The sequence below is a fragment of the Palaemon carinicauda genome, unplaced genomic scaffold (genome assembly GCF_036898095.1).
Source record: "Palaemon carinicauda isolate YSFRI2023 unplaced genomic scaffold, ASM3689809v2 scaffold57, whole genome shotgun sequence".
Taxonomy (NCBI): Eukaryota; Metazoa; Arthropoda; class Malacostraca; order Decapoda; family Palaemonidae; genus Palaemon; species Palaemon carinicauda.
In genome coordinates this window covers 184,332-211,622 of record NW_027171838.1, presented here as the reverse complement: position 1 = coordinate 211,622, position 27,291 = coordinate 184,332, and the positions used below count along the sequence as shown (strand labels likewise).

Here is a 27,291-nt window from a genome sequence, read left to right as displayed (position 1 = left end):
AAGAGACTCCTCTTCGGAGGACTGCTGCGCAAGGTCAGCTTGCTGATCCCACGTCGCAGAGCTCGCCCTTCACCATCATTGAAAAGGCTCTTCAGCCTCGTCTTCACAGCCGTTGCCCACAGAGGAGCCGCCGCTTCAGTAGTTTTCTGGCCCTCGACCTTCGCCCGTTCCTGGTCCTTCTCCTGACGACGCTGCGGCTAGTCCTCTGAATTCGGCCCTGGAGTCTTCTGCATATCGTTCGCGATTGCTATTGGTGGATGTTCGCCCTTCCAAAGCGCACATTCCTGTTCCAGTTCGACATTCCAGCCGACCTCCTGACCTGCCGTCACTATTCCTATCTCCAGTACATCCTCGAATGTTCTACCTAAGCGTTCAGCTGAGCGCCAACACTCTCCAGCTTGCCAGCTTCCTGCAGTGCACCTGTGCTCTCCAACAGCACTTCAACGCCAGCCTACACTCAAAACGCTTTCCAGAACGTCTTTCTCTCCACTGAGTCAGCGCTCTCCAGCACTTTGACGTTCCCTTACTGCTAGCCTTTTCCTTCTCATCCTCAGCCCCCTCCAATGCTCCAGCGATCTCCCGATCGCCAACGCTCTCCAGCACAGCCCTACCCTTCCAAAGAGTAGTGTTTGCTAGCTCGCCAGCACTCGCCAGTGCAACTCCGCTCTCCTGCCCAAGCTCGTTAGCGCTCCCTGAGACATCAGTGCTCTAATGCGCAGCCTCGGTATCAGGCTCGCCAACGCTCTCCTCCACGAAAGCACTCTCCAAACCAACCGCTCTCTTGTACGTCACCCCACTCCCAAGCGTCAGTTGTCCACTGCGCAACAGCACTCCCCTGTGCCAAAACTCTCTCCAGCTCACCAGCACCATCTGGCTCATTGGCACTTTCCAGCTTGCCAGTGCTTACCTGCGCGCCAGCGCTCTCCTGCTTGGCGTCGTACTGCGCGCTATTGCTTTCTTGTGCGCTCTCCGCCCCACCAGTGCTCGCCAATGCGCTAGCGTTCACTGTCCCACTTGCGCCATGGCCGTGAGCAGGTTCTACAGGCTCATAGGTTTTAAGGAACATCGAGTAGCTAGCTCACCATCGCATCATTCCCCTCCCTGCAAACGCATGACAGCGCGACCGCCGAGGAAAGGAGGAGGGATCTCCACAGAATGGTCAGGATCTCGAAGCTGCCTTCCTCAAAGGTGGATCCATCAACAGCAGAAACTCCTCTCAGGGAACTGTCGATCCCTTTCCCTTCAGAGCCTTCAGGGGATCTGTATGACAGTGCGTCAGTCAGTCAGCAGCCCTGGTTCAGGGCTATGGTCAGAGCAGTGCTGCAAGCCTTCAAGTCTGCTCTGTCTGCCAGCTCTTCAGAGCATTTTACAGCTACAGCAGACCTATTGTAAGGAACCACAGCTTCTCCCCTGAAGAGGAAGAAGGTCTCAGACGTGGTTACTTCCCCTAGGGTAAAGCTGACTCCTATTAGGCTATCAAGGTCTGCTCCTGCATCTTCCGCTGGACACTCTCCTACCTCACCTCTGCCGAGGGAGTAATGCCAGTGAGGGGCTTCCTCTCTTCCACCTTCGGAGGAAGTTTCCCCTCGCACAGAGAGTTCTTTACGACCGATGGAAGTCAGGAGGGACATGACAATCCGGCTATCAATGCTTGAGTCCTACCTCCTTCCTCGAATGGAACCTAAGGGCTCCAAGACTCTTCCTAAGTCCTCTTCAAGAACCTCTAAGCCTACAGATGCACCCTGTCACTCAAGGGATGTGCGCGACCCACCCGGAGAAGAGCTCTCGGGGGTGGAAAAGGAGACTTCGCTGCAAGTCCAAGTCCAACGTCGGAAGTAGAGCAGAAAGAGTCGGAACATGCATTCTGTTAGGTTCTGACTCTCATCAGGGTTCTCAATGGGTTTACCAACCCAGAGATACCTTACGAGAGAGCAAAGACACGGTCTTATTCCGTGTCTTTTGCACCTAGAAGCCCTCAGAGACCAGTGCAACCTTGCCTTAGTCTCAGGGCCTGAAGGGTGCCAGGGCTACGATCACCCTACAGCTCTCTGAGCTCTCCTCCTCCCAACGTTCTAGCTCTACCACCAAGCTTCTCCCACCTCCTGTCTGCAGCAGAGGAGGTATTCTGAGATCTTAAACATGCCTCGTCCAACTCTTCTTCTCCCCATGCAGGCTACTTTGTGGCTTGATGTTTGGTTAGGGACCTTGGAAATCCTGGTAAAAACTGAGGATTTCTCAAAGAAATGTACGAGGAAAGCAATGGAGATTCTCCTGCTCTCAGGCAACCATTCGATCGAGTTTCTCGCCAATCAAGTTTCAAACTTATGGGCAAATACCATTGTGAAACATCGGGATGCGGTGTCTGAGAGAATCCACAAGCAAGCCCAAATGCTGAGATTCCCAGGTTCAGGAAATTCTCTCTAGAGGGATCCCATCTATTTCAGCCTAAGGATGTGGAACATGCTGCTAAGAGATGGATCAAGTCCCATCAGGACTCCCTTTTCCATAGGGCTTTAACATCCATGCTCTATAAACCACTAGCTCTTCAGCAGCCCCGTACACCCATGACCATGACGAACAAAATAACAGCAAAGACAACGGTATCTAAGAATCCCTTTCCTCCCAAGGACAGGAAAGGCACAAAGTCCTCCAGGGAAGGAAGGGCGAAGCCGGAAATGGTAGGATAGGCCCTTCCCTTGCTTGTCCTCTAGTAGGGGGATGCCTACAAAGTTGCTTGGACAGGTGGAAGCAACTCGGGGCTGAACCCTGTACGATCTCCATGATTCGTTTGGGGTATCCCATCCTGTTCATAACATTTCTCCCTACCCTGACCAGGAATCTAATATCAATAGACTCCTTTGTGATGGGATAAGCAAAGGGTCCAACCCTCTGGGCAGAAGTCCAGACCCTGTTGAAGAAGGGCGTTCTCCAGGAAGTCCCCGACGAGTCTCCAGGCTTCTTCAGTCGACTCTTTCTTGTGAAAAAGGCGTCTGGAGGCTGGAGACCAGTCATCAATCTCTCAGCTCTAGACAAGTTAATGAAACAAACTCCATTCAGCATGGAGACGTCAAACACGGTCAGACTAACAGTAATACCACAGGACTTCATGTGCACACTGGTCCTAAAGGATGCGTACTTGTTCATCCTTGCCCAGATTCTTGGACATGATGTGTCCTACTATGCAAGTGGCATTTTAAGATTAATTTCAGAAGCAGGTCTTCTGAAAACTATTGAACTTTTATAATGTCATTAAACTTTTATGGTTTTAATTGAATATTCTTTTATTTTTTATATATAAACTAAATGGTATTGGCATCAATGACCTTAGATGTCAGGATGCCTAAAAACTTTAAATCAATCAATCAATCCCTTTGTCTGCAAGGCAGTACTGAAGATTCAGCCTAGACAACAGGGAATAACCAGTTAAAGATGCTGTGCTTCAGTCTTTCCACAACACCTCAAGTCTTCGCTAGAGAGTTTGCCCTAGTGTCATCTTGGGCACAGGATTGGCATTCCTCTCCTTCGTTATATAGACAGCTGTCAAATTCTAACAGACTCTGTGTCAACCCTTCTTCAACATTGAGACAAACTTCTGAGATTTTGCCAAGATCTGGGGATCATGGTAAACATGGAGAACTCCTCCCTGCTTCCTAAACAGAGACTGGTATACCAAGCCATGATGATAGACACTAATCTCCACAAAGCCTTCCCATCAGATGACAGAATATTGAGGCTGAGAAAGGTCACAAGACCCTTCCTAAGATGATAAGAGCTTCCAGCCCAGACTTGGCTACGTCTCCTCGGTCATTTTTCATCGCTGGCCCCTACAGTTCCTAACGGTCGCATCAGGATGAAATCCCTCCCGTGGCAATTCAATTCCCTGTAGAATCAGGGTCTTGATTCCCCGGATGTCCGCATCCCCATGGGATCAGCAGAACAGACGGACCTTGAATGGTGGTTGTTGGATGGGAACTTACGAAAGGGAGTGGATCTTCTCGTCTTCCCTCATTTGATGGTTTCCTCAGACGCTTCAAAAGGGGTGGGGGGGGTGCACCACACGACCTCAGGCCTCTGGTCAGTGTCAGAAGAGCACCTCCACATAAATCTGTTAAAGATGAAGGCACTTTTTCTGGCACTTTAACAGTTGCTACAGTTCCTGGTGGGCCACTCAGTGGTGGTGATGAGCGACAACACCACAGTAGTGGCTTACATCAACAAACAAGGAGAAACTTTTTTGCAGCTCCTGTCCCATCTAGCAGTAGAGATACTGAGATGGCCGAGATTCTCTCGATAACACTATCGGCACGCTTTATTCCGGGCAAGAGGAATATGCTTGCCAACAACCTGAGCAGAGCTTCTCACATAGTGAGTATCAAATGGTCCTTGGATCATCTAGTAGCCAACAAAGTCCTAACTTTGTGAGGTTCTCTGATGGTGGATCTCTTCGCAATGGCCCTGAACTTCCTGCTCCTGTTATACTGCTCCCCAGTCCCAGACCCCAAGGCTATGTGGCAAGAAGCTCTCCAACAACAGTGGGACAACATCGACGTTTATGCCTTTCCGCCGTTCTGTCTGATGAAGAGGGTACTCAACAAGCCCAGAACATCGGTCAACCTTTCAATGACCCTCATAGCTCCACTATGGCATCACGCAGAATGGTTTCCAGATGTTCTGCAACTCCTGACGGAATCTACACGAGACATCTCTCCACAACACGATCTACCCAAACAGCCACATGCCAGCATATTCCATGAAGCCATAGCTTCGCTACGACTTCACACCTGGAGACTAACCAGCATATCCTCTCTCAGAGAAGATTTTCACAACAAGTTGCTAGCAGGATATCTGGATACCTGCGAAAGTCATTAGCAACAGTCTACCAGGATAAGTGGAAAGTCTTCTGTGGTTTGTGTTGGGGAAGTGGTATCTCTCTTCTCGATGCTACCATCCCAGCATTAGTGAAGTTCCTCGTGTATTTGCGTGAAGAAATGCGCCTGTCTCAGTCTCAGCGGTAAGAGGCTATCGCTCAGAATTAAGCCTCCCCTTTAGTCCGAACGGAATGGACATTTCTTCATCGCTAGAACATAACTTACTCATACGGAGTTTTGAACTTACCTGTCCTCACGCTAAAGTGAGACCTCCCCCCATGGAATGTGGTTAGAGCTCTCAGGTCTCTAAAGAGACCACTCAAAAACCATTACTCAAGGCAACAGATTGCCACCTAATTTGGAGGATGGTGTTTCTGCTTGCTTTGGCTTCGGCCAAGCGAGTCAGTGAACTTCATGGTCTCTCATTCGACATCGCTCATTCAAGGGGATGGGGAGAGTTAACATTCAGCTTTGTACCTGAGTTTGTTGCTAAGACTCAGAACTTGGGAGTAGCATATCCTCGATTCGACTCCTCCTGGATTTCGAGTCTTGCTCTGTAACAGATGACCCTGATCATCTCTAACTCTGCCCAGTGAGGAGTTTGATGCTGTACCTTAAGAGAACAGCCACAGCCTGTTCCCATGTGCCTGCACTCTTTGTCAGCTCAGGAAGGACCAAGAGGAGGGTCGCCAAGAATACCATCTCAGCATGGATTTGCAAGGTCATAGACCATGCACTGAATCCAGACCCTCCTCCTTTACGTCGCCCCGGAGCTCATGATGTCAGGGACGTAGCTACGTCCCTGGCATTCAAGAGGAAATTCTCAATAACAGGTTTTTCAGGTTGGGGTTTGGAAATGTCAGAACACTTTCACAGCCCACTGGCAGCAAGAAGTGACCCACAGGAGGCTCGATACGTTTTCTATCGGCCCTGTGGTGGCTGCACAATGACTGGTATAAAACCTCAAGCTCCTTCTTGGACAAGTATCAGAAGGTTGAGGACAGTATCCAGTTTTAGTCAGTGTGAATGAGGAGGTTTGCTACTAGCTCTTATTCTTTTCTTCATTGTCCTCTCTCCTGGGGAAAACGGCATCCTTGGTTCTCTGCATAAGATGCCCTCAGCAGGTAAACTATTCTCCCTTGTGTACCTAGTATTAAGCTAACGCTGTTGTGTCCCTATACCCTGGCGAGTTGGTATTGGGAAAGTCTTGGTTACAATAGTTTTTGCTACAAAAGACTCTGAATAACTTTTACATGGTCTGTCACACTTTTAGATATCTCAACATACAGCTTGTGTAGGGCGCGTTGTGACCAGGGCAACACCTATCCTGAGTGTTGGGAATGGTCTGCCTCACAGTGGGAGTGCTTCGGACGTAGGCGCAAGAAGTCCAAGAGAGATTCTTTGTCTTCAGGGTCTTTCTCGAAGTCGAAGAAACTTCGGGCTTCTTCATTGCCCCCCCCCCCCCCCATCTCTTCCCGAATATCCTGCTCGATCAGTCTCCTGGGGGAACGGTCAAGCAGAAGCATAGACCATTTAACATCAAGTCAATTTTGGGGTTCGAGGGACATAACTATCCCCTGGAGAAGCTGTTCTGCCCTTCCATCGGGGAGTGGCTGCTCTTTTTCTGATATTTTACAGGTCTCGAAATCGTAGGGTATGGCTGGTCCCCTGTCAATCGAGGCGTTGTTAGAACTTCTCCATCTAGGTGCTGAGAGGAAGTTGTCAATGTCCAAACCATTCTGACTCCTATTGTAGATAATGAACCACAATGTAGTGTGGTTCTCCTTTAAGTTTGAAGCTTTCCTATGTCACACGCTCCAAGGTTTCTTATGTCACAAACTTTGAACTTTCTTATGTCACACACTTCAAGGTTCCTTGTGTCACTATGTAGTGGTTTGCGGACTGTGGCCAGACGTAGCACGCAGACTGCCTATTGTCCGAATGCCGACCACTCTCCGTTTCCCTACACAAAGAGGAATGGTAGAATACACCGAGGGGCGCTGAGGAGTGTTAAGTCGTCACTAATGTGCCACATTTCTACTGGGGTCAATCACAGTGACCACCAGTACTCCTACGTCCCTGGCTTGGCCAAACATGAATGGTCTGGCCATCCCTGTAACTGGAGCAGAACCAGTGATTGGAGGTCTCCAGCCCCCTCCAGGGTTCTCACCATTACTCCCACCTGTACCAGGCTTCTGTGAGTCTCCTGCTTGAGGTGGACCTTTTGCTTCCTCGCTGTTCCGGCAACTAACCCCTTTAGTCCGCTAGAGACTGCAGACAGTGGACTAGGGGAGCAGTTCTTGGGTAACCCGGCCAAAGCCAGTAGGCCAGAAATTGCTCCAGTAGCTACAGCCGAGGCAGTTCCCCTCTCTCCTCATCAGCATTTAGTTCCACTCTCCAGGTCAGCAGACGACAGTGCTAAACATCAGTCTAGCCGGTGGTAGTGGCTCTCAACAGTTCCTGTACAGGTAGTGCCACTCTACAAGAAGGGGCAGAGGCACACTCAAGGGTACTCTTTGGGGCAGCAGATGGCAGTGTCCCCCTCTAGGGCGGCAGACAGCAGTGTCCCCCTCCAGGCCAGCAGACAGCAGTGTCCCCCTCCAGGCCAGCAGACAGCAGTGTCCCCCTCCAGGGCAGCAGATTGCAGTGTCCCCCTCCAGGGCAGTAAACGTCAGTATCCCGTTCCAGGGCAGCAGACGGCAGTGTCCCCTTCCAGGGCAGTAGACGGCAGTGTCCCCTTCCTGGGCAGCAGATGGCAGTGTCCCCCTCCAGGGTAGCAGACGGCAGTGTCCCCTTCCAGTGCAGCATACGGCAATGTCTCCCTCCAGGGCAGCAGACGGCAACAAACTTGGAACTTTTTTATGTTACAAGCTTGAAGCTTTCATATGTCACAAGCTTGGAACTTTCTTATGTCACAAGCTGGGAACTTTGTTTGAATACTTTGACTTTGACCGTAAAGGCTCTTTCTTGGTGTTAATTGCTAAGCAATTTGCATCATAAACCTAATGGGACTGTATTTTGAAAAAGGACTTTTATATTTTATATCTTATTTTAGGGTGTGTGGGTGTCCCAAAAAAAAAAACCAGGTACATGTGTTTTTGTATTGTTATAGGGGTGCTCAATTAGTGGGAGGCTTTTTTTCAGTTAATTTTTCAGTCTAGTATTGTTTTTCAATTCTTATTCTATGTCATAGTAATGAAATTTTGTTACTAAGTCGTCTTCCTTTCGTTCAATTATCCCCAGTACATGAGGACAGATGCCCACTTACAAGATGAGGAAGTCTTCAGGTGTACACCTCCTCCCTCTCTGATCTGGGCAGCTTTTATCAAGGCTCTTAACTAGGCGACGGAAACCAGTCGTCTTTCCTTGGCCCTCATCGCTCCCTTCTGGCCTCGGAAGGACTGGTTCTCAGACCTTCTTTAGGTCCTAATGAAGCCTCCTGCCAGATTGCTAGAGAGACTAGATCTACTAAAACGGCCTCACTTTCATTGTCTTCATCAGGGCTCCACATGCTTGATCTTCATGCTTTGAGCCTGTCAGGAGGTTCTCAAGGTAAGAAGGCTTTTCATTTAGTTAGCCTAAGCCATGTGATGCTCTACATGTCGAGTTTATCAAGTCAAATGGGCAGGTTTTTTCTTTTAACCCTGGTGCCGGATGCAGGGTGATTCTTCTTCCAGAGCCCCTCTGCGTAAAATTGCAGAATTCCTGGTCCATCTTCGCAGGGATAGAAGGGTATCTGTTAGTGTTGAGGAGGCACTGGGCAACACAAAGGCAACCAGTAAGAAACAACTTACCAAGTTAGTAATGTTACTTTGCCATAACACTAGAACCAAAGCAAAAGTAGAGGGAGTGATATGGAAGTGTGGTAGATGTTCCTGTCTGCAAGATTACTATAAAGCCTTTTGCTGTTCATAATTCTGGAGGAAGGCTCAGAGGGGCATAGCAGTATTAGCAAGACAATTTTTATGGTGACTGGAGAGGAAGTATAGTAAAGGAAATAAGACAATGGGTAAATGTTTTTTTTTTTTTTTTTTTTTTATAAAAGAGCAAGGGGCAAACTACTTACACAATGAAACAAATAATATCACAGATGTTGTGGCTTATAGAATCTACAGAGGATGTTAGAATTTTAGATGCTTGAAATTTGTAACAAGAATAGATTGAACACATATCAATGTATGTTGTTTGTATGTTTAGGAAAAGTGCAAATTACATAACTTTATGAATTTATTTTATTTTTTAGAAATCTCCATTGTTTTAATTTTTATTTTTTAGAAAACTCCATTATTTTCATTTTTATTTTTTAGAAAACTCCATTATTTTCATTGAGTTTTGCTCTTCTCCAACTGATTGTTGTTTTCTATTCTTCCAGACTTTTCATCCCAAAGGAAGGAATCATCCACCTCTTGCTGCTAAAGCTTGTAAGCTACTGAAGGTATATGCAAGAGACGTAAGACGGGAAAAGAAAGGGTCATGTTGGAATTTTTTGTTGTACAGTATGATGTCTGAGAATAGGAAGTTTAGTCTTAATTTCATCTTTTAAGTCTATTGAAAATAATATTTAGGGGCTTTTTATCTTGTGATAGGGAGAGGATGATGAATTCTGAACCACCTTTTGAATTTTCAATGAAAAGTGAAATTGAAGATCTATTTTCACCTGCAGTCGATCCAGACAATAATGATACGTCTGGCAGTGTTGCTCTTTTTAATGTTGGCACTCTTTTCTTGGATCCAAAAATGGAAGTCAAAGTAGAGCCAGAAATATTTGAATCTAGCGAAAGCAACTTGAAAAATTCCTACGAGTATGATGCATCATTGAGTGAAAACGGTTCATTAAGTTTTAAAGGGGATGTCGATGATGAGGAAAGTGTAGACACTTACTTAGGGACAGCTGTGAAAGAGGATAAAGGAAAAGAAATGGGAAGACTTTCATGTGTAATCAGTGGAAGAGAATTATTACAGAAAGATGTTTTGAATGAAGAGGTGAATCAAATAAATGAGAAGCCGATGAAAAAAAGGATCTTTGGTAATGTTAACTCCAATGCTCTGGCTAGAAAGCGATGCACATGCAGTGAATGTGGGAAAACGTTTTCTAATAAATTTAATCTTACTGTGCATTTAAGAAATCACACGGGAGAGAGGCCATACAAATGTAATCTTTGTATCAAAACATTTATTACAAAAGCACAACTCACTACACATTCAAAAATTCACATGGGAGAGAAGCCATACAAATGCAATGTCTGTATCAAAACATTTATTACAAAAGCACAACTCACTACACATTCAAGAATTCACATGGGAGAGAAGCCATACAAATGCAATGTCTGTATCAAAACATTTATTACAAAAGCACAACTCACTACACATTCAAGAATTCACACGGGAGAGAAGCCATACAAATGCAATGTCTGTAGCAAAACATTTACTTTAAAACATAATCTCACTGTACATTTAAGAATTCACATGGAAGAGAATCCATACAAATGCAATTTCTGTAGCAAAACATTTACTACAAAAGCACATCTCACTGTACATTTAAGAATTCACACCGGAGAGAAGCCATACAATTGTAATGTCTGTAGCAAAACATTTAATGTAAAAGATAATCTCATTCGACATTTAAGAATTCACACGAAAGAGAACCCATACAAGTGCAATGTCTGTAGCAAATCATTTAATGCAAAACCATATCTCACTGCACATTTAAGAATTCACACAGGAGAGAAGCCATACAAGTGTGATGTCTGTAGCAAAGCATTTATTGCAAAACAAAGTCTCACTGCACATTTAAGAATTCACACAGGAGAGAAGCCATACAAATGTGATATCTGTAGCAAAACATTTACTACAAAACAAAATCTCACTGCCCATTTAAGAATTCATGCAGGAGAGAAGCCCTACAAATGCAATGTGTGTAGCAAAGCATTTACTAGGAAACACTCTCTTACTGAACATTCAAGAATTCACACGGGAGAGAGACCATACAAATGCAATGTCTGCAGCAAAGCATATACTAGCAAACAAACTCTCTCTGAACATTTAAGAATTCACACGGAAGAGAGGCCATACAAGTGCAATGTTTGTAGCCAATTCTTTACTATGAAAAAATTTCTCACTAAACATAAGAAATCACATGAGAGATCTATTCCAATGCCATGGATGTGGCAAAACATATGATTTAAAACAGAGACTCGATAAACATTTAAGAACAACTCACATGGAAGAAAAACCATTCATGTGCAAGGGCTGTGATAAAGCTTTTTCTCTGAAGGTTTCCCCAAGAATCATCATAGAAGGAGTTGCTATAAAATCTGATATTGTGGTCTGGAATAAAGGAGAAAGAACAGCAGAGATTACAGATGAAAGTTTTCACCCCTTCGCACGATTACCCAGGCCGTTAGCTCTCAGAGTCGACGAGGTGACATGGTGCCTCAAAACAGCTTATGCGAAGCACAGAGTAGCCCCCCAGGTCAGGCACTAGCTAGTTAGTTTTTGGACTTACCTAATGGTGAGTCTCCACTGTAAACATCGTAAGGGTTTGTATACAGTGCTGTAACGAATGACAGATTTGGAAATAATTTGTATTTTTTCTGTATCCTTGTACAATCCTGGAGCTCATAACACATACTGGTCCCGGCTTCACTTTCCTCCAGGAAGTCCTGCCGCAATTGCAAAGTGATGTTCAGTTACAACTGCTGGTGTGAGTAGGGTGGTTGGTCCAACTCTTGCTCTCCCTTCAATAACTATTGTAGGGTAGTTACACATTGCTAAAAGTTTTACAGTTAGTTCCAGCTGTTGCCAAAATGCATCTCCTCTGTAAAGAGCTCCAGGTTTGTATAGTTAGGAAAAATACAAATTATTTCCAAATTTGTCATATCAGCATAATTATTACTATTAGGAGCCAAGATGCAAAAGAAAATAGCTACTAGCCCAAGGGACCAAATAGTTGACAGCCTGGTGCAGTAAAGAAATAGGAATGTAAAGAGTAAATTATATAAGAGAAATGAAAAATTTGATTATTTGAAGATAGATAATAATGTTTAATAAATAAGCCTTTTAAAAACTAGGAAAGGACACATCGTCAACCGAAAAACATTTGTACTAAGTTTGAACTTCGCTGATTCAGTTGCAGGGGCAGTAGTTGATTGGCTTGGTCACAGCCTAAATAAAGCTTACAGAATAATATACAGCATTAAGCCTTTTGAAACAATGCTGGTGACATTGTTTCTTTTTGAAAGTAATACTGGATGATTTTACCTGCTTCTTGTACTGTAGTGAAGTTATGAATGGTAGCGGGAAGGAAGATTTAAAAGCCAGTCTGCTCGTATGGGAATGTGAAGCCATGCAATTATTTACGAAGTACTATGGTATGGAAATAGCTTCATTTTGGGGGTTTGAATATAAGTATAGTAATTAGGTAGAAAAGTATTATTTTTTTAAGATTTTTGTGATTTGGTTGATGTGATCTATTTTATGGTCATAGGGATTAGTTTAGGTTATATAATTTTCACTGGATTGTCCTTGAGAGGAAAATCTTGAATAAAATGTCAAGATATTTGGTTTTTCTTTCATTTCCACAATTGCTCTTCTCAATTATTTCAATCTGCATTGGTCTCTGTGGAGAGAGAGTTCCTCGTCAAATGATTTTACAGCATTCTTAGTAGAGTACTGGATTCAGGTTTCACAAGAATGAAGTTCAAAATTTTAAGATATTTTGCTGAGTAATATTCCAAGTCCCAGGGCTGGGTCTTGTGGGTAAAATCCATAACCCAATTTATTTAAGAATAAATTCTACTGGTTTCAGTATTAATGTGAGTTTACAAAACTGAATATCTAATGTTATTAATTAAGTTTTCCGTATATTGATTGCATTTGTGGTACAGAACAGTAATCATGTCCAGAGGCTGTCATGGTTTGTTTTTGGAAATATTATATGTTTGGGCTCATAGCTCACCCTAATGTTAACTGTACTAAGTGCAATCATTTGGGTTTAATTTTGGGTCAAGTTTGTTTTTGATGTGAGCATATGAAAAATAGAAGTCTGAAGTATTAAATGCAATATTTTTTTATGTAACTTTTAAGAAATATTTGTTTGTTCCATCACTTTATACAAACCTTCGCTATTTATAAGTATATTACTTTCGCCGAGGCTGGAAAATGAGCTCTAAGACTTTTATCAAGGGTTAACTACTCTTTATGCTAGTTAGTGGGGGTTGCTTGCTGCCGCTCCTTCTCACACCGGTGATTTAGCTCACTTTGGTTTTGGCTCGTCGTTCTTCATCCTCACCAAATTATATTTTGGACTGCCATTAATGGTTTTTGTTTGTGCTTTCTCATTAAGGGTATGTGTTCGTGTTGACTTTACCCCCATGCGTACCTGCCCTGGACTTGAAGGCTGGCCCTGCGGTACCTTCATGTAGGGTGTGGTCACCAACCTCTACACCCATTGTCCCACCTGGATAGGTTAACAGTGTGATTGTGGTAATATGTGTAATGAGTGTTGGGAGTGAGCTGGCTCCCAATGAGAAAGGTTTGGGCTACGGCGAAAGAAGAAGTCAAAGCGGGATATTTCTCTTTCCAATGTTCCTTTGAAGGAAAAAAAAAAACACAAGACCTCTTCTTCTGCCTCCTGACCTTCCTCCGAAGCTCCTACTTGATTGGCCTCTTCCGAGAGACTGTGTAGCAGTAGTGTAGACTTTAATTTGTGGCCAACCCCGGTCCTTGAGAGATGGTGTTGTTTCCCCTAGCGAAGCGGCCCCACTTCTCCCCCGTGGGTGAGGCCTTGTCTATGTCTTCTGTGTTACAGGTGTGGTCATCCTTGAGGCTCCTGGGTCTGCCCTGGAAGGAATCCTTGCTGCAACTTATCCTCCGCGTTGCGAGTGTGCAGCGTCATTGACTTCGGAGGAGGATCCTCTAATTCCTGTCAACGTTTTGGTGTTAGAGGCATCTTCTGTGGCCGCTGCCGACACATCTGCCCCTCCAGACTCTCCGGCTGTTGCTGACGACTACGTTTCCCCAGTTCTGTCCATCCTTCGAGGGGAAACTAAGTCCATCGTCTGTCTCCTGTGAGTAGTTCTTCCCCTCGAAGGAGTTCTCTCATAGAGACTCCTCTTCGGAGGACTTCTGATCTAGGTGAGTTTACTGATCCCACGTCTCAGAGCTCGCTCTCTGCTTCACCTGAGAGGTTGCCCTTGACCATCGGTGAAAAGGCGCCTCTTCAGCTCTTCAGCCTTGTCTTTGCAGCTGTCCCCCGCAGAGGAGCCTCTGCTTTAGTGGTTTTCTGGCTGTCAACCTTCGCCCATTCCTGTTCATTATCCTGACAAAACTGCCGCTAATCCTCGGCCGTCGACGTCTGTGGATCGTTTGCAATCCCTATTAGTGGATGTTTGCCCTTCCAAAGGGCAGATCCTTAGTCCAGTTCGACCTTTTTGCCAACCTGCCGTCATCCTTCCTGTCTCCTGTACATCATCCAGATGTTCTTCCGAAGCATTCAGCTGTGCGCCAACACTCTCCAGCTCACCAGGGCCCTGCAGTTCACAGTGTTCTCTAACAGTATGTCAGCACCATCCTGTATTCCAACGCTTTCCAGAGCATCTTCGCTTTCCACCGATGTGAAGTTTGCCTGGCCACCAGCCTTTTCTTGTTCATCCTCAGCACCCTCCAATACACCAGCGATTTATCGAATGCCAGCGCTCTTCAGCGTAGCCCCTCTGTTCGAAAGAGCAGCGTTTGCCAGCGCTCGCCAGCCAACCTACACTCGCCAGTGCAACTGTGCTCTCCAACTCAAGCTCTTCAGCGCTCAACAAGACATCAGTTCTCTCATGCGCAGTCTCAGTCCCCAGCTCTCCTGCACGAAAGTACTTTCCAAACCAATAGCGCTCTCCTACGTGCCAGCGCTCTCCTGCTCGCCAGCGCTCTCCTACGTGCCAGCGCTCTCCTGCTCGCCAGCGCTCTCCTACGTGCCAGCGCTCTCCTGCTCGCCAGCGCTCTCCTGCGCGCCAGTGCTTACTGCGCACCAGTGCTATCCCATGCACCAGCACTCTTCTGCACACAAGCTCTCTCTGGCCCACCAGTGCACGCCGAGGAGAGAAGGAGGGATCTCCACAGAAGAGTTCAGGATCCCGAAGCTGCCTTCCTCGAAGGTGAACCCATCAACACCAGAGACTCTTCAGAGGGAACTTTTAGTCCCTTTCCCTTCAGGGGATCTTTTTGACAGCGCGTCAGTCAGTCAGCAGCCATGGTTCAGTGCTATGGTCAGAGTAGTGGTGCAAGTCTTCAAGCCTGCTCTGTCTGCCAGCTCTTCGGAGCAACCTTACAGCTCCAGCAGACGTACTGCAAGGACCCACACCTTCTTGTTCTCCCCTGTAGATGAAAAGATGAGTCTCAAATGCAGTCACTTCCCTAAGGGTAAAGCTGACTCCTGTTAGGCCATCAAGGCCTGCTTTTCCTGTATCTTCCACCGGACACTCTCCCACCTCACCTCTACTGAGAGAGTCGCGTGAAGGAGGGGCTTCCTCCCTTCCACCATCAGAGGAAGTTTACCCTCACACAGAGATTTCTCCACCACTGATGGAAGTCAGGAAGGACATGATCATCTGGCCTTTGATGCTTGAGTCCTACCTCCTTCCTCGGAAGGAACCTAAGGACTCTTAAGACTCTTCCAAAATCCTCTTCAAGGATATCTAATTGTACAGATGCAGCCAGTCACTCTGGGGTTGGTGTTGTGGAAGGGATATCTCTTCTCTCAATGCCACCATTCCAGCAATAGCAGATTTCCTCATGTATTTGCATGAAGAAATGAGCCTGTCAGTCTTAGCGGTAAAAGGCTATTGCTTAGCCTCAAACCTCGCCTTTAGACTGAATGGAATGGATATTTCTTCATCGCTAGAACTTTCCTTACTCATACGGAGTTATGAACTTACCTGTCCTCAGTCTGAAGTGAGACCTCCCCCATGGAATGTGGTTCGAGTTCTCAGGTCTCTAAAGAGACCTCCCTATAAACCATTATCGCCACCTAACATGGAAGACAGTTTTCCTGGTAGCTTTGGCTTCGGCCAAGCGAGTTGGTGAACTTCATGGTCTCTCATACGACATTGCCCGTTCAAGGAGATGGGGGAGAAGTAACGTTCAGCTTTGTCCCTGAATTTTTTGCTAAGACTCAGAATGCGGGAGTAGCGGATCCTCAATTCGACTTCTTCCGGATTTCGAGTCTTTGTTCTGTAACAGATGACCCTGATCATCTCTTACTCTGCCTAGTGAGGAGTTTGAGAGAACAGCCGCAGCCTGTCCCCATGTGCCTGCACTCTTCGCCAGCTCAGGAAGAACCAGGAGGAGGGTCACCAAGAACACCATCTCAGCATGGATTTGCAAGGTCACAGACTATGTGCTGAATCCAGACCCTCCTTCACGTCACCCCAGTGCTCATGGTGTCAAGGGCGTAGCTACGTCCCTGGCATTCAAGAGGAACTTCTCAAAATTAGGTACTTCAGGCTAGGATGTGGAAGCATCAGTACTCTTTCACAGCCCACTGCCTGCAAGACGTGACCCACAGGAGGCTCAATACGTTTTCTATCGGCCCTGTGGTGGCTGCACAACAGCTGGTATAATACCTCAAGCTCCTTATTGGACAAGTAGCAGAAGGTTGAGGGCATTGTATGCGGTTTTAGTCTATGTGAATGAAAAGGTTTGACTGGCTCTTATTCTTTTTCTTCATCGCCCCCTCTCTTGGGGAAAGCAGCATCCAGGGTTCTCTGCATAAGCTGACCTCAAACCACTGCAGGTAAGCCATGCTCCCTTGTGTACCTAGTATTAAGCTAATACTGGTGTGTCCCCATACCTTGGCAAGGTGGTATTGGGAAAGTCTTGGTTACAATAGTTTTTCCTACAAAAGACTCTGAATAACTTTTACCTGGACAGTCACACTTCTAAATATCTCAACGTACAGCTTGTGTATGGCGCGTTGTGATCAGGGCAACACCTGTCCTGGGTGTTGGGAGTGGTCTGCCTCACAGTGGGAGTGCTTTGGACGTAGGCGCAAGAAGTCCAAGAGAGATCCTTTGTCTTCAGGGTCTTCCTCAAAGTCGAAGAAACTTTGGGCTTCTTCATTCCCCCACCTTCCCCCGCAATCTCTTCCCGAATCTCCTGCTCGGTCAGTCTCCCGGGGAACGGTCAAGCAGAAGCATAGATCATTTAGCATCAGGTCAATTTTGGGGTTTAAGTGACGTAACTTTTTCCCCTGGAGAAGCGGTTTTGCCCTCCCCTTGGGGAGTGGCTGCTCTTTATCTGATATTTTACAGGTGTGGCCATCAATGAGTATGGCTGGACCCCTGTTAAACAAGGCATTGTTAGAGCTTCTCCATCTAGGTGCTGAGAGGAAGTGGACATTGGCTTCGTCTGAGGGGGGATCTGTTGCCGATGAGTGCTGTTCTTGGCCATTCTGGAGTTTCTGCCACTTTGTCCGCAGAGGAGTCTTCCCCTTTGCCTTCGCCTGCTTTGGAACTATAAAATGAGACATAATTCTTTTGTGTTTCACAGTTAAGCAACCTCTTTCTTACCAGTTATCTCTAGCTGGACCATAGAGAATGATTGCATAGCATTCATTACTATAGGCTAAAGGCTGGATACAATTTATCATGTATTATTGCTATCTCATTATTATTCTTATCTCTGACTGTCATTTTCCCATCATAATATAATTGCCTCATATATATTGACAGATTTTCCATGGGTAGTGTTTCACATACACGTCCCCAGAACCAAGTGACCATAAAGTGGCATAGAAAGAGTTCAGCAGCAGTCAAAGTTAAGGGTTGTCAGTGTCCAAACCCTGCTGACTACCTTTGTAGATAATGAACCACAATATAGCGTGGTTCTCCTTTAAGCTGGAAGCTTTCTTATGTCACAAGCTTGGAACTTTCTTATGTTCCAAGCTTAAAGCTTTCTTATGTCACAAGCTTGGGACTTTCTTATATCACAAGCTTGAAACTTTGTCACAAACTTGGAACTTTGGTTGAATACTTTGACCTTGACCGAAAAGGCTCTTTCTTGGTGTTAACTGCTAAGAAATTTGCATCATAAACCTTATGGGACAGTATTTTTAAAAAGGACTTTTATAATTTATATCTTATTTTTAGGGGTGTGAGTGTCTCAAGGAAAAAAAAAAAACATGTATTTGTGTTTTTGTATTGATATAGGAGGGCCCAATAAGTGTGCTGCTTTTTTTTTTTATTTTTTTTTTAATAATTTTTCTGTCTAGTTATTTTTCAATTCTTATTCCATGTCAAAGGAATGAACTTTTGTTGCCAAGTTGTCTTCTCTTCATTAAAGTATCCCCAGAAGGACAGATGCCCACTTACAAGATTGGGAAGTCTTCAGGTTTATACCTCCCCCCTCTCTCTGATCTGGGCTGCTCTTAGCTAGGCGAGGGAAACCAGTCGTCTTTCCTTGGCCCTCATCGCTCACTTCTGGCCTCGGAAGGACTGGTTTCCAGACCTCTTTGAGGTCTTAGTGGAGCCTCATGTCTGATTGCTAGAGAGACCAGATCTACTCAAACAGCCTCACTTTCATCATTTTCATCAGGTGCTCCACATACTTCATCTTCATGCTTGGAGCCTGTCAGGAGGTTCTCAAGGTAAGAAGGCTTTTCGTCTAGTTAGCCTAATCCATGTTGATGCTGTACATGACGAGTTTATCAAGTCAAATGGTTATTTTGTTTTTACGCTGGTGCCGGATGCAGGGTCATTCTTCTTCCAGACCCTCTCAGCCTAAAATTGCAGAATTCCTGGTCCATCTTCACAGGGATAGAGGGTATCTGTTGGTCTTAAGAAGGCACTGGACAGCACAAAGGCAACCAGAAAGAAACAACTTACCAAATGAGTAATGTTACTTTGCCATAACAATAGAACCCAAGCAAAGGCAGAGGGAGTGATATGGAAGAGTGTGGTAAATGTTCCTGTCAGTGCAAGATTACTATAAAGCCTTTTGCTGTTCATAATTCTGGAGGAAGGCTCAGAGGTGCATAGCAGTATTAGCAAGACAATTTTGACGGTGACTGGAGAGGAAGTACAGTAAAGGAAATAAGACAATGAATAAAACTCTTTGTCTTTTTGAAGAACAAGGGGAAAACTACTTAAAGAATAAAACCAATTATGTCACAGGAGATACTGTGGATTATAGAATCTACAGAGGATATGAGGTTTATAGATGCCTGGAATGTTTAACAAGAACAGATAGAACACATATCAATGTCTGGGGTTTGTATGTTTAGGAAAAAACGGATTTTGAGCGAAGCGAAAAATCTATTTTTGGGTGAGATAGCCATGACGTCCTGATGGAAGGTTCCTTCAGTAGCTTCCTAGGGTATATTTAACTACAGTGGATATTCCCAGAGAATTAAACTAAAGGTTATCACAGAATTCTAACTTCTGTTGCGAGTACCCTAAAGGTTTCCCTCTAGGATATCGTATATCAACAGGGGACGCATGTATTAACACACCACATAGCTCTCTGCACCCCATATAGAGTTAACACTTCGATATGGAAAGGTGGCTGAGTAACTGAGGAGCCGTTCCAAAGTTACTCTCATCCGTGGCTGCTTTTGGTACTCGAGACGTAAACAAACGGGCCCCATTGCTAAATGACGTCACGTCCGTCCTCATCCTGAGCTCAGCTTCTGCTAATCTCCGCGATACAGTAGGTCAGGGAGGGGCCTGAAAGGCTGAACTAGAATAGACGGGAGGGTCCATTAGGACATCATGGCTATCTCACCCAAAAATAGATTTTTCGCTTCGCTCAAAATCCGTTTTTTGGGCTCAAGCCATGACGTCCTGATGGAAGTGTACCAGAGAATTAATGTATCGTGGATTTTTCCCCTTTTAATCCAAGTGCCAAGGGCTTCAAACAGTATTATAGAACATGTCCTTACCAGAGATTCTATGATGAACTAGCTTCCTGCCCCCCTGGCAGGGAAGTCCTGGTGGACCATAGGAACATCTCGAAGCGATCATTGAAGAGCTACTCACCCGGCGGAGAGTTCACGCTGACTCGGAGACAAGACAAAGGTTAATATTCTGGTAGGAATATTATCAAGCATAGGTAAGTAAATAACATTTATTACTCCCCCTGGAGGAGAGATCGTTCTGGTCTCGGAGACAGGACAAAGGTTGATATTCGAATAGGAATATTATCAAGGCATGAGTGAGCATATAACATAATTACTATATTATTCTTCTCGATCTTCAAGAAAAAGAGTAAATGAAACTATAACAATCGTATATTTCTTGATAAAGAATAGGAGCGAAGAGAAACGCACATGGAATTAAATAGACATTTTATTTTTAGGATTGCAGATCATTATGGCAGTAATTACAATAATGAATATAGAGTTTATTTACAATAATAAAGAATAATGTACATAGAAAATAAAGACGGTAATCTTGATTCTGGAAAGAAAATTTACTTTTTAGAAACACAAGTTCTAGAGGAACGCCAGTCTTTTTTAAAATTCAAAGAAAAACACATCATGCCCTAGGGCATGTGGCACTCATGTAAAGTCTATGACATTTCACCTTGGTAAGAACAGTCTATTAGAAACACTAAGTGTCCATTAAATCACTATGTATCACAAAAGGGTCAACACAGGCACCCGTAGAGTTAAAGTCCCAAGTAACTCACTGTTCTATGCAGAGTCAAGCAGCAGGTTTCATAACACTACCTGCAGCTACCACGAAATGCTTCACTTCGTGCACTTGTTTTGCATAGTGCTTGAAGAAAACACGCGATGATTTCCAGCCTGTAAAGCTCTTGAGGCTTTCGAAATCCATACTCTGGAAGAAGTTCAGAGAAGAAGCGACTTTTCTAGGATCGTGACCTGCGGGTGTACTGTCAGGATCCGCTCTGCGAATGAAGTAGGTGATTTTCGCTCTTAGTTGTTTCAGTGACAGGTTGCTACCCGATGTTTCTCCTTTGAAGAGTTGTCCTCCACCGAAGTCTGAAGTTCTTCGAAGATAGACCTTAAGACTCTCCACTGGGCATAGAGAGACATCTTCCTTCAGGGGGCAGATTCTCCAAGGGCCCCATCTCTTGGTGGGTAGTTCATTCTTAGCGAGAAACGTCGGATCGGGGAAGAGGGTAAGCTCTCCTGTCTCTGCGAACAGGATATGATCCTCTTCTCTTGATAATGCCACTATTTCACTGACTCGGGCTCCCGAGGCGAGAGCAAAAAGGACGATAACTTTTTGAGTCAAGTTTTTCAGAGGGCACGAATCGTTGTCCAGGCTAGAAGCAAAATGGAGCACATTGTCCAGGGACCAGGAGATAGGTTTTGGTGGGGGTGCTGGGCGTAGTCTAGCGCATGCCTTTGGCAGTTTATTGAAGATATCACTGGACAGATCAATCTGGAAGGCGTATAGGAGTGGTATAGTCAAGGCCGATTTACAGGTGGAAATCGTGTTGGCCGCTAAGCCTTGTCCATGAAGGTGAATGAAGAAGGACATACAAAAATCAATGGTGATTTCCGTAGGATTTTTTGCCTTGACGAATGAGACCCACTTTCTCCAGGAAGATTCGTATTGCTGTCTGGTAGATTCAGTCTTGTACTCCTCGAGGAAGTCTAAGCTTTTCTTCAAGATCCCAAACCTTTTCTTTGCGGCTAAGGAGAGAAAATCATGAGATGAAGGTCCCTGACTTTCAGTGATGAAGCGAAGACAGTCGACTTCTGTACTTATTGAGAGAGAACTGGACCCGGTAGGGGAATCAGTGTGGGCTGCAGCTCCAGGACCAGGGGGTACCAATTGCTCCGGGGCCACTTGGGAGCCACTAGGGCCGCTGTCCCTTTGAAGGTTCTCAGTTTGGAGAGGACTTTCAGCAGAAGGTTGGGAGGGGGAACAGGTATATCCTGGACCATCTGTTCCAATCCAGTGACATGGCATCCACTGCTTCTGCCTTGGGGTCCTCGTACGGGGCCACATATCGAGGAAGTTGATTGTTGTCGCTCGTCGCGAAGAGATCGATCTGAAGTTCCGGGACTTGATGAGAGATGAAGGAGAATGACCTTGCGTCTAGAGACCATTCCGACTCTATTGGGCTTGTCCTCGATAGAGCGTCCGCCGTCACGTTGCGGAATCCTTGTAGGTGAACTGCAGACAGGTGCCATTTCTTTCTTTCTGCCAAACGAAAGATCGGAAGAAGTACCTGATTTATCTGGGACGATCTCGAGCCCTGACGATTGAAACATCTGACTACCACCGAGTTGTCCAGAGTCAGACGAATGTGGATCGAGGGAGGCGGGGAGAGTTACTTCAGGGTGAGAAGAACCGCCATGGCCTCCAAGATGTTGATGTGAAACGTCTTGAATAGGGGAGACCATGTTCCTTGAACCTGTTGTTGGTGGGAGTGACCTCCCCAACCCTCCAGTGAAACGTCCGTATGGATGTTGATCGATGGAGGCGGTTGTTGAAGAGAGATGGACCTTTTCAGGGCCTTTGCTTCTGACCACGGCTTTAAGAGTAAGCGAAGTCTGTTTGGAAGCCGTCTCTTGAGGTCTCTTCGAGCGATGGATGCGAAACGTCTCCAAACTCCCGCAGCATCCTTTAGCTGTGCGCGAAGCACGGGGTTTGTCACAGAGGCGAACTGTAGAGAGCCGAGGACTTGTTCCTGCTGTCGTCTTAAGATCCGTTTGGATTTTGGAAGCCTTCTGACAGACCCTGCTATTTCCTTCCTTTTCTTCTGTGGGATGGAAAGGCGGTGTGACTGAAAATCCCAATGGATTCCCAACCATTGGAACTTCTGAGCTGGAGAGAGGCGAGATTTCTCGGCGTTTATCTTGAAGCCCAGATGCTCTAGGAACTGGGTGACTTCGTTGCAGGCTCTCACACAATCTTCGGGCGATGTCGACCAGACTAGCCAGTCGTCTAGGTAGGCCATCACTTGGAAGCCCTGAAGACGTAGCTGTTGGACGATTGCATCTGCCAGCTTGGTGAAGATCCGTGGAGCCACGTTGAGCCCGAAGGGCATGGCCCTGAAGGCGTAACTTTTCCTTTGGAGTCGAAATCCTAGGTAGGAGGAAGCGTAATGATTCATTGGGATGTGCCAGTAGGCAACCTCCAGGTCTAAGGAGACCGTGTAGGCCCTTTGAGGCAGAAGGGTCTTTATTTGTTGCAGAGTCAGCATCTTGAATTTGTTGTTCGCAATGAACTTGTTGAGGGGGGATAAGTCTAGAATGACTCTGAGTTTGTCTGAGTCTTTCTTGGGAACACAAAAGAGTCTCCCTTGGAACCTGGTTGACTTTACCCTCCTGATCACCTTCTTGTTCAAGAGTTCCAGGACATATTCTTTCAGGAGGGGGGTTGACTGTTGGAAGAATTGCTGGAAGGATGGGGGTGGTTGAGTCCAGCTCCAGCCCAGTCCCTTCTTGACGATGATGTGTGCCCAGGGATCGAAGGTCCAACGATCCTGGAATTGGCGGAGTCTTCCTCCCACCGGAAGCACTTCATTGCTTTTGGTGTCCCGAGGGTTTGCCACCTCGGCCGCTAGCTCCCCTTCCTCCTCTGCCTCTAGAGGGACGGCGAGAAGAATCTCTGCCGGAACCTCTGCTTGAGCCCCTACCTCTGGGATGAAAGGTAGTCGAGTGTTGCTCGTAGGCAGGGATGAAGACCGGCGACTGCGACACCACCGGCTGGGGGACCAACTGAAAGGTTTGTTGCGGCTGCGTAGCCACTTGGGGAGTAGCGGGACCCGGAAACTGTCGTCTCGGTTGATGTTGCTGGGGTCTGGGCTTCGAGGATTTCCTCTTAGGCTGAGGGCCATCATCCTGAGAGGACTTCCTCTTTCGGGACATGCCCCACTTATGGAGAAGGTTCCTATTCTCCGTGGCAGCTTTGTCCACTATCTCTTTCACCAAGGTAGATGGGAAGAGATGCTTGCCCCAGATATTGGAGGAAATCAGTCTCCGGGATTCGTGTTTCACCATTGCGCTGTCGAACACGAATTCTCGACAGGCTCTGCGAGCCCTAGCGAAACTATATAGGTCCTTGGTTACGGTCGCCAGGTGCGACTTAGCAAGGACCATGTAAAAGTCCGGGACTCTGGTATCCCCGGCCATGAGTTCGAGCTGTACCTGATGGGACAGCGAAGCGGCTAGTCTCTCCTTCGTATCCTGTTTCCTACGAAGGAGGTGATCATTCAGCCTTGGGAGGTCCTCATTGAATTGACGACTGGCCACATCAGGTTCCAGTTTTCCTACCGTGAAGGTCGACTGGATGTCTTTCCAGTGCCTATCATCGGGGGGAGGAGTAATGGAGAAGGTTCTGCACTCCTCCAGTGCAGGGCAAGGTTTCCCTTCCTCCACTGCCTTCGTGACCGCTGTGAAGGCCTTTTCGATGAAGGGGAAGGTCGCAGTAGTTGGCGCAACGAAGGTTGGATGCTTCTCACTAAGCGCCGGCATCTTGGAGTTAGTGAAACCCCGACTCTTCACTGCCTGAGCTAACACAGCTTGGGCCTTCGCGAGATCGAACACAATCACTTCTTTTGGTTCGGTCTCTTCCTTTGAGGCTGGTTCGGACCTGAGCCGGACGTAACAGTCCGGATAAGCCTCGAAATTTGGGAAGAACTCCACTTCTTCCAACAAAATAGAGCCAACCCTTTCACTGATATAAATCTTGCCAGTTGTAATTGGCATATGCTCGGCGTATCTCCATGGGTTAGCTTCCGAGCAGGTGGGGAGGTCCTTAACCAAAATCTTTTTCGGTTGTTTGAAGCCGACGAGAGTCGTCTGGAATTGTTCCTGAGTCTCGCGCAGCTTCTTGTCCATGAGGGCTTCAAGCATTTTGAAGACCTCTTGAGTGGCCGATGGAAGAGGGTCCGGGGTGGCAGAAGTCGAAGGAACAGGTTCCTCGGACGGTGCAGGAGTTGCTGGGGGAGCAGGAGCGACCTCGGTCTCCGAATCAGGGTATTCCACCTAATCTTCCTCATAGTCAAGCTCCTCGCCCATGAGGTTCTTCTCTGTCTCTTCAGACACTTCCGACCCTCTTAATGAGAGAATGCCTCGATGAAGTCATTGAGCTTCAGCTCGGCATTTCATTCCCGTGCTGAATCTTGGTGACGGGTGTTCGATATTGATGCTTAGGTAGGAAGTTCTATTAACCATAATAATTACCTGGAACATAGATGAACAATTGTTAGTAATTATTTCTCAGCTGATCCCATCTCGTCAATGTGTGCTTGATGGATAATAAGACGTTGGTATTCTTAAAAAGTACATTTAATGTATAAAAGACTACATTATAATGTTTACTCTGTGACAGCTGACTCCCAAGTGTGTATGGAGCGTCTTACACGATCTGACAAACCAAAACATTGCTAAACAAAAGAGCATCGCTCTGAAAAGACTTAAATCCTACTCCAGTACAAATCATAAAGAATCACATTCTATCTTTGAGGTAATCAACAAATGTTTGAATCCTAATACCAAAACAAATCATTACTCTTATGTATAAAGCATAACATGTCTTATTCATGCAATATGATGCAATGTCGTGCAATACCTGCAACACTTGAAATAATATAGTACATTACAATAATACATAACAGTCTCCTCCCCCTTAACTTGACATTGTAGAAATCTTCATAAATCTAATCTCTCAGGGGGCTTTCCTCTGTTAATCCTATTAGGAAGCACTTTAACCTCATCTTGTACTGGTACATGAATTGGTTCTGAATCTACATTGGATGTTGGACCATCTTGGTTAATACTTGACTCATTTGATCCAACTACTTCTTTAAGTTTCTCATCTCTAACATTCACATGCTCTACTGTCTTTCTGTTTAACGGCTGTAATTGATCAACATGACGTTTTACAACATTATCACCAACACGAACATCATAATGTAAATTTCCTATCTCTCTTACAATCTCTCCTGGTACCCACTTCTCTGGAGTGTTGTACGATCTTACCATGACATCAGACAAAGGTAAAAAATGTCCTACATTAGGAAGCTTTGCTACTTGTTTATACCCTTTATCTTCTAAATCACTTTGCAAACTTGGATACAACAAATCTATCTTACACCTTATCCTCCTCCCCATTAACAAATTTGAGGGTGCCACGCCTGTTGTGCTGTGCGGCGTTGTTCTATAAGACAATAAAAATTTTGACACATGCAAAAATATATTACCTGAATTTGCTTTTCTACACTTCATATTGTGTTTAAACGTTTGGACAAATCTTTCAGCCTCTCCATTAGTGGATGGATGATATGTAGCTGAAAATGTATGCTTTATACCATTGACATTACAAAATTCTTTAAACTCTCGTGAGGTACACTGTGGACCATTATCTGTAACAATTCTTTCTGGAATACCATGCGTTGAAAAAATTTGCATTAACTCTTTTATTGTGGTGTAAGACGTTGTTGTCTTCATTGGGATAATTTCTGGCCACTTACTGTAAGCATCTACTACTATCAAAAACAAATAATTCAAAAAAGGACCTACAAAATCTATATGCACTCTTTGCCATGGATACCTGGGTAACTCCCACGGGTGCATTCTAGCAAATTGAGGATTGTTCTGTTGCATAACACAATTCATACAATTCTTTATATGACATTCCACATCTTTATCTACACCTGGCCACCATACAAAAGTTCTCGCAATTGACTTTGATCTTACAATACCTTGGTGATCAGCATGTATTTCAGACAAAACCTTATTTCTCAGTGAATTAGGAATAACTACCCTGGAACCTCTCATCACTATTCCTTGTGTCACACTCAGTTCATACCATATATCCTTATACGGTTTACAATTTTCCTCCTTTCCACATAAGTCCCTACCTGTCATTAAACTCTCCAAAACCTAACTAAGTACTGGGTCTTGCTTGGTACTGTGTGCTACATCTTTCGCAATTATTGGTACATCATATACAGAAATTAACAGAACACTGTCATCATACTCTTCTGGAGCTTTGTCTACGGGTAATCTGGATAAAGCATCTGCATTACCCATATTTGATGTTGGACGGTATTCTATATCATAGTGGTACGCTGCTAACGTAACTGCCCAACGTTGTAGTCTTGCAGCTACCAACGTAGGTAAACTTGCTTTTGGACCCAATATTGCTAATAAAGGTTTATGATCTGTAACAAGTGTGAACTTTTTCCTACCATAAAGATACATATGGAATTTTTCAACTCCATAAACTAATGCTAAACCTTCCTTTTCTATTTGAGAGTAATTCCTTTCTGCCTTGTTCAATACTCTAGAAGTGAATGCAATTGGTTTTTCTGTTCCATCTGGCATTACATGAGATAATACTGCACCTAGACCTATGTTTGATGCATCACATACTAATTTAACTGGTAAATCCATTTGATGATGTACTAAGAATGTAGGTGATGTTATTTCCTGCTTGATTCTTTCAAA

General features: G+C 45.3%; 1 protein-coding gene across 3 annotated transcripts in view; it reads left to right on the top strand.

Annotated features, from left to right (window-relative positions):
• LOC137637181 (zinc finger protein ZFP2-like) overlaps positions 1-12,396 on the top strand; it is a 157,009-nt gene extending 144,613 nt beyond the window's left edge. For all 3 annotated transcript variants that reach the window (XM_068369451.1, XM_068369452.1, XM_068369450.1), the window contains one exon: positions 9,241-12,396. In XM_068369451.1, the coding sequence (XP_068225552.1) occupies positions 9,462-11,048 (1,587 nt within the window). In that variant the 5' untranslated portion in view covers positions 9,241-9,461 and the 3' untranslated portion in view covers positions 11,049-12,396. The remainder of the gene's footprint in view (positions 1-9,240) is intronic.
• The last annotated feature ends 14,895 nt before the right edge of the window (positions 12,397-27,291 follow it).